The following is an 8,141-nucleotide window of genomic DNA, read 5'->3' on the forward strand; positions in this document are numbered from 1 at the left end:
GGGGGTGGGGGGAGAACCACAACTAAAAATAAGCTGACACAACGCTAAATCACAGTGCACAACAAAACAGTTCATCACGAGTGTGACAGACTAGACAGCAGGGTTACAGCCACAGGAACTTGAGAGAATAGAATAGAAATCTGAAAACCATAGACTTTCCCAATGAAATGAAAATGGCTATTAGGAAGCTAGTTTTTTGTGCGATCTTGCATTATCAGGTGCAGATGAGTGAGACCTCAGCCATGCTTCGTTAATTAATGTGCTTTAAAAATCAGTTCTGAAATGCTTACATATTTGTATCACTTTGATTCATCCTAGAATGAACCAACATTTTATACCTCTGACGGTGTTCCTTTCACTGCAGCCGACCCAGGTAGGCTGTCTCAGAGTGCTTTGCCCCCCATTGCATGGTAAGCTAGTGAGTTACAGAAAACCATACCCTCACCTGTACAAAGTTGTAACTGTTTGAAGCAGGCATATTGTTCTAAGATACAGGGTAAATGTTTATCTCCTATAGAATATTCTTTATAGGGACAACCGCTTTGAACCATTTCAGGTGGAAAGTCTGACTCTGTATAGTATCTCGTCATCCTGACAATGGTTTTGGAGGAATCCCTTGATTAAATGCAACCATTTTTGTTTTATATTTTCTCTAATATTTCATTTTTATACTGTAAGCTTTCAGGTGGTTAAAATAGAAGGGAAAGATGGTTCTAGTTCACTACATAGAGTACAACGTTTGTTACTATGGGTTAATACTTGGAAATACTAAGAATTAACGGGTTTCATTAATAGTCAGTAGGTCAAAGTTAATTAAAATCTAAATCTCAGCACACTTCCCCTTCCAGAAAAGGGCTGTTTATAGAAAGATTGCTTTAATTGTGATAAATGGGACTGCAGTATGAGCAAGAGAAAATTTTCCCATTTGATAAAAATTATAACCAGCTTATTGTTTGGAATTTTCCCATTTGCTTCCTCTGGCCAGCAGGCACTGACTATCCTGTTTCTCTAAGGAGGTGGAAAGAAGGACTGCTTAACTTTCAACTTTAAATTACAAAACACTCAGAATATAAAAAGCATGTTGGTTCGTTTTAAATGCCAAATAATACTGCACTCAGAGTATGGCACTGGTTATAGGTCCCTCCTTGAGGGTGGTTGGGTGGCTCACACTCCTTACTATAGACCGTGCTGTATTCTTCAAGTAGTCCTTGTGCACATGCAGGAGGTTCTTCAGGATGAAGAAGTACAGTTGCTACATTGTAGGTTACCTGCATCTTCTACTTCACTAAATGTTGCTAACCTGCTTTCCAGTCTGACTATACCACATGATATGCCCCCTGCAGAACATGAGGATTCCTGTTTCTCATCCATGGCAACACTTGTTAGATTGTACCAAATTGTAAACTTTCATTTCCTTACTAGTGATAATGAATTTCTTTTCATGTTTCTATTGACAGTTGTTTTCATTTTAAGAATTTTTTTTTTAAGGAATTTTAAGAATTGCCTATTTGTGTTCTTTGCCCATACTTGTCTTGGATCATTTGTTTCTTAACTGATTTGTAATTCCTTACATAGCCCAGAAAGTGACTCTGAGGTTCTCCCAGTGTATGCTCTCTTTCCATTATGTTTGTCTTGTCCTGTAGAAGCTTGGAGTTTTCATGTCAATGTATCTGTCTTGTTCCTGTTCTCAGTGGCTAAGGTTTCCTTATTACCATCAAACTCCATTTTCTTCTAAAAGTCTTTGTTGCTTTTCATATTTAGGTCTTTAATCCATCTGGCTAATCTTTATGTGATAGATGTAGTAGGAATTAAATATTCCATGTTCTCTTGTCTCAGCAACCAGTGTTGAGTTACCCATCCTCTCTCCTCAGTAAAATGCAGTCCCTCTAATGTGTACCATGTCCGTCCTCTCTAAACTTGTATATTATTCTGTGTCTGTGCATGTGGATCTTTTGTCTGTCTTAATACCAATACCGCAGTCTTAATTACTACTTTACTTTAAATCTTGCTATGTCTGGTAAGACAAATTTTCTTAGTCTTCAAAGTTACCTTGAATCGTTTTGGTTCTTTGTTCATCTGTGTCTCATTTGTTTAACCTATTTGTTCTTTTGTCTATAGAAATTTCTAAACATGCTTATTTTTGTTTCACATTTTTGTTCTGTCTTTTAATTCTAATCCTGTTATTTTTGATTATCACATAAAATTTATTTTGATCTTTTTTTAATTGTAATCTGATATTTAATGGTCTTAAACTTTTTTTGGAAAGGATTTCAAACTTACAGAAAAGTTACAAAAGTAAAAATTGTACAAATAACACCCATCCACCCATTACCCACATGTACCTTTTGTTAATGTTTATTCTGTTTGCTTTATCACTTGTTCTGTCCACACTTTTCTAAACCATTTGAAGTTATACATATTGTGGTCCTTTATGACTGCTCTCATGTTTTAACTGCTCTTTTTGTTTTTCTTTATGAAAACTCCTTGTGGCTTGGGTTGTAGTAACATCTATTCCTGCCAAGGAGCCACAGGGGTAAAACTGATTTGGAACAAGTTCTTATTTCTTGTCGTAGGGTTTTTTATGTGGGTAGTAGAAATTTGAGGTGTAGGCCCATTATTACAAATTTTCTGAGGAACCAGTTTCTTCAGAGTACTGTTGTTTCTACTTCAAACCCAAGAAGAGACCAGCAAGCTTCTTTGCTATCTCTCTTTGCCACCAGAGTGTTTTCCATTTTGTTTTTTTCCGGGTCCACCTTTTGTTTGAGATATCCACCCTTTGAAGGGCCCAGATTTTTGTAGTTAGAGGTGGGCATGGGCATGAATTCCATCTCTGTTTCACATGGGCCCAAGACCTTGCTTTCTGACCTTCTGTAGGTTTTTAAATCCAAGCCCCTTTGTTAACTGAGAGCATGTGGTCTGCCAGCCTCCTGGCTGGAGTAGGTATGTATGATTTTCAGTTCCCTTTTTGTTGGTCATTAGGGGACTTGATTTTCTTTTTTCTGAACTCATCTGTGCATTTAAAAGAATGTTTGTCTTATCTGTTACCTCAAGTATTTGTTGCAGGAAGGGTCTACAGTTAAAGTTGTCTCCAGATTGCCAGAATTGGATGTCAAAATATCACCAACCCTTTAAGCTGGAATAAGTTTTATAGAGACTGGCAATCTTGGGGAAAATACGGTCTAATGTAATTATCTTGTTGAAATTTGAGGAGCTGTTGTTCACAAGAAACCAATTTTAAGGTAACTAGTTTTAATACACACTGATCTGTTTTATTATTCAGAGATCAGTACTCCATATGGACATGCTAATCTTAAAAGATACTCAGTAACTCTGCCTAAGACAGTTGGCAGATGGAGAGCTATAAAATTACCCGTATTGCCTTGGAAGAACCCAACCAAGGGAAAGTTCGTATAGCTGAAACATTTATCAGGTAGCTACCTTCCAGCTGTCTCTGAGGGAAGAAAAGAAAATCCCCTGTGCTTAGAACCTTTGCTAGGTTAGCTAATCTGATTGAGAAACATGGGCCAGTGGCTGTTAGTTGCTAGCCACTAGCTCACTTTACTTCCTCGGGAAAGAGTAAGGGGAACAGAGCCCAGGCTATTTGATTAAAATCCTTCATTGTGGAAGGAAGAACAGGAATATGGAAGAACATGTTCTTTCCCAACAAGTTATATAGATATATATTTTGTCTTATGGAAAGAAGCAGCAGAGAGTATAAGTGGCATACACGGTGGCTGTGGTATATCCCCAGTGGCCTTGATTTGCAACAGGTAATTAGAGGAATGTTAAGATTTATGAGCATGCAGGTGGCAAAAGCAAGCCAGTTAGAATATAAGTTTTGTAAAAGCTATTAAATATGCAACTGGAAGCTTCCTGCTATTTAAACACTGGTTCTACTTAAATGAAAACTATTATTAAAAGTCATTTTTAAGGATAACTGGCCATTTTATGAATTTTGTCAGCATTTTTAAAAATTTTTTTGTAGATTACCAAGAGAAATATCAAGAGTTACTTGAAAGAGAAGACTTTTTTCCAGATTATGAAGAAAATGGGACAGATTTATCAGGGGCTGGTGATCCGTAAGTTCTTCCTAGCTATTAATTTCCTTTTGATATTTCTGTGGCCATAGTTTATAGATGGAGTTTAGATTAGAAAAAGGTAGGTGAAGAATGCACATTTTGATTTGATGGTATTGCAATGGTGTACATGTATTGCTTACCAAAAATTTTCAGGAAATCATACTAGAAAACATAAACTCTGATTCTGAAAATGTATATATATCTGAAGGGGAAAAACTAAAATAGTGGTATACTCAAGTATAGTTCTGTAAAATAGATTCAGTTCAGCTCTAATACTGTAAGGTCTTAGGCAAATTCTATGCCTGTTTTTTCCATTGTAAAGTAGAAACAGTAGACCCTTCCTTGAGTTCTTTTGAGAACTAAGCGAAAATACATATATACTTAGAACCACCAACTGGCAGACAGTAAAAGAGTCAGATCTTAGCTGTTTTAAAGGATGAATTAAGATTAAAGAGAATGCTGATAACTACGTAAGTGTTTGGACTAATGGGAAGGTGTAAGTTATAGTCCCATTCACATCTCTCAATCCCTACCTGCCATTCTTTGTAATAAAAGAAACTTTTGCTACTCCCTTACCATCAGATTGCATTACACTGAGTTATAGAAGAACCAAGAACTTGTGAGGTTTGGTCCCAGCTCTCTTAACAGTTTATGTGAATTTGGACCACTCAAGTATTCTTCTAAGTGGAGGAGGGAATAAATTAAAACTGACTTAATTTTTTCCACGTCTCATCTCTCATGTATGTTGTAGGTTAAAAAAGTGAATCATTTTTATTCTCTCTCCCATCTAGTGACATCTATAAGTCTGTTTGAGATCTAATGTTACCATTTTTTTTTTTTTTTTACATACTAGTTTAATTAAAAAAAAAATAGGGTTGTAAGGACTCAATCCCAATAAGAAAAAGGTTCAACCCTGCTGGGTATATCACTGGAAGTTCAAGCTGTTCTCGGCATTGAATTTCAGGTTGTCTTCTGAAGTTATGCTTGGTAAACATTACATGCTCTTGCCCTGATACACTTATGGCCATTTCAACACATGGCCTTGTACTAGAAATGGAGGAACAACGACAGAAGACCCATCAGCAGTTGGTAGGATTGGCAAGATAGTTTTTTTTTTTTTTAAAGATTTTATTTATTTATTTTTTTTAAAGATTTTATTTATTTATTTGAGAGAGAGAGAATGAGAGATAGCACAAGAGGGAAGAGGGTCAGCAGGAGAAGCAGACTCCCTGCTGAGCAGGGAGCCCGATGCGGGACTCGATCCTAGGACTCCAGGATCATGACCTGAGCCGAAGGCAGTCGCTTAACCAACTGAGCCACCCAGGCGCCCGGCAAGATAGTTTTGTCACATATGTAGGTGGAAAGGATTATTGCGGGGTGGGGAGACATACAGACAACATGTTGTTACAGATGAATCGTGTAGAAAAGGGAAAAGATTTGGAGTCAGATTCTGGCTGTGCTACATATTTAACCCAAATCTGAGAGTATTTACTTAACCTCCTTCCAGAGTCTTTCTTTTATCTCTAAAACGGAGATGATGGGGTGCCTGTCTGGTGCAGTCAGTAGAGCATGTGACTCTTGATTTTAGGGTTGTGAGTTCGAGCCCCTTGTTGGGTGTAGAGATTACTTAAAAAATGGAGGTGATAGTAGTACCTATCTTTTTAAGATGGCTATGGGTATTCAGTAAGAATATGTATATTAAATCTTTAGTGGGCTCTTTAAATTTTCTACCCATACTTAACTGTGGAAAGCTTTGTTTTCCATCATTTTAAACTACCTAATAGTTGGAAAAATTCTGAGATAGATGATCTTGAAGGTAGCTTCTTGTTATGAAAGTGATTCCAGATAAATCAATGTGACTAAATTGCCATTTCAAGAATACCATTTCTGATGTTAAGTAGATATAAAATAGGGGAGCCTGGGTGGCTTAGTCGGTTGAGCCTCTGCCTTCAGCTGAGGTCATATGATCCCAGGATCCTGGGATCAAGCCCTGCATTGGGCTCCTTGCTCAGTGGGGAGCCTGCTTCTCCCTCTCCTGGCCGCTCTCCTTGCTTGTGCTGTCTCTATCAAATGAATAATATCTTTAAAAAAAGTAGACATAAAACTTTGCATTATTAGAGGTGAATGGCATATCTGAAATTATGTTCTAATTATAATGTGATTAAGGTAAGTTTATGAAAATAATATCAGTCTTGAGCCCCCAAATTTATATGTTGAGACTTTGAATTCACTTTTAGGTTAGGTTAAGAATTTAACCTATGTCGGGCGCCTGACTGCTCAGTCAGAAGAGCATGGGATTCTTGATCTTGGGCTTGTGGGTTTGAGCCCCACATGGGGTGTAGAGATAACTTAAATTTTTTTTAACATACATGTAAAAGTATAACAGAAGCTTAATTTCAAACAGAAGAGACTCAGAATGCAGTGTGAAAGGTAACTCCTCAGATTAAGCATTTGGTTGTCTGAGGACTGACATATATGTAATTCTGAAAAGTGCTTACATTCTGTAACAGTCTAAGAAAGTTATATCACCATACTTTTTTGTGTGGCTTAGCATCTTAGATATTTCTGAATTGAAAAATGTTAAACTTATGAATCTTTACTTCTTTCATAGATACTTGGATGATATTGATGATGAGATGGACCCAGAGATAGAAGAAGCTTATGAAAAGTTTTGTTTGGAATCAGAGCGTAAGCGAAAACAGTAAAGCTAAATTTCAACATATTTTATAAAGCAGTTTAGGTTATGGTGATTTAGCAGAACACAGGAAAACAGGAAAACGTGTCACACTTATACCAAATTAAGGATGTTGAGTTATGTTACTAATGTATGCAACTTTAATTTTGTTTAACACTATCTGCCAAAATAAACTTTATTCCCTATAACTTAAAATGTGTATATATATATAATAGTTTATTATGTACAGTTAATTCCACTGTTTTGGCTGCAATAAAATCGATTTTGAAATAAATGAAATGTTGAAAGTAAATTTTGCTAGTTGGTTAGAAGCTTAACCTTTAAATTCTTTTCTTGAGGGAAAAAGTCTTAGCCTGGAAATATGTATTATTGCAAAATGTAACATCCTTTTTTAGATGAGTATATAGCTTTCATTTAGTTTTACGTTGTCTCAGTGAATTGGGTTTCAAATATGAATCACAATCATGAAAATCTTTAGCACTAAAGTCTTAGAATATATCATTAACTGATTTACATATCCAGATGCTATTTGATACCAAGGGCTTTTAAAATGTCATTAAAAAAAAAAAAAAAAAGACTTAAAACTCCCAACTAAACAACCAGGATTCTTCACTTAGGATTTATTGGAATTGTTCTTCCCCACCCCACCCCTCAACTTCATTACCCAAAAGCCTAGAACATTATTCTGCTTTATTTATATGGCTTTCATTTTTATTTTGTAGTATGAGTTGCATTGACTTTTTTACTAGAGAGTTTTACTAGATCTTTGTCACTCAAGTTTTCACCTGCTTTATAATTGATACACCCTGAGGATCACTTTTCTAATACTTTTACTATAATGCAGTACCACCTCAGCCCTATTTAAAAATATTTGTACCTAATGTCAAAAGCCTTTTTCCAGCTAACTAAAAGTAAAACTTATGTACAAAAGGATTGCTTGTAAATATGCATGTAAATAGTTCTGTTAATAACCCATTGTTTTACATTTGGTACATCTGTGTCTGCTAATACAGTTAGCTTTCTCACTTTTCAGCTTGTTTGTTCAGTCTGGATTAAAGTTAGACTTTGAAAATAAAATTTAAATAGTTTTGTTTTCCTCTAAGTTTTTGGAGTGGTATCCTGATATTTTAAAGAATTTCTGTTCAACTTTGATGTCATAAAATTAAGTGTTTGAAATCAAACTATGCTAGAAGATGTCCTATTCAGTGTGTGTTAAGAATTCAGTAACAAGTCTAATTGGAAAAATTAAATATAAAACATTAACCTTTAGATTCCTTATTTTAAAAGGGAAGGATATATATAATTGGGGTTTGGGGAACTTGTAATAGGATTCTTTTTTTCAAAATGGCTCCTGTAATGTGGTGGAT

General features: G+C 35.7%; 1 protein-coding gene across 3 annotated transcripts in view; it reads left to right on the forward strand.

The window, feature by feature from the left end:
* Window positions 1-7,876, forward strand: part of PAIP1 (poly(A) binding protein interacting protein 1) — a 31,022-nt gene extending 23,146 nt beyond the window's left edge. For all 3 annotated transcript variants that reach the window (XM_028098042.2, XM_028098040.2, XM_028098041.2), the window contains exons 9-11: window positions 319-373; window positions 3,986-4,079; window positions 6,691-7,876. In XM_028098042.2, the coding sequence (XP_027953843.1) occupies window positions 319-373; window positions 3,986-4,079; window positions 6,691-6,784 (243 nt within the window). In that variant the 3' untranslated portion in view covers window positions 6,785-7,876. The remainder of the gene's footprint in view (window positions 1-318; window positions 374-3,985; window positions 4,080-6,690) is intronic.
* The last annotated feature ends 265 nt before the right edge of the window (window positions 7,877-8,141 follow it).

Source organism: Eumetopias jubatus, unplaced genomic scaffold, assembly GCF_037043125.1.
Source record: "Eumetopias jubatus isolate StellerSeaLion01/CBP00866 unplaced genomic scaffold, mEumJub1_p1.0 scaffold_5, whole genome shotgun sequence".
Lineage (NCBI taxonomy): Eukaryota > Metazoa > Chordata > Mammalia > Carnivora > Otariidae > Eumetopias > Eumetopias jubatus.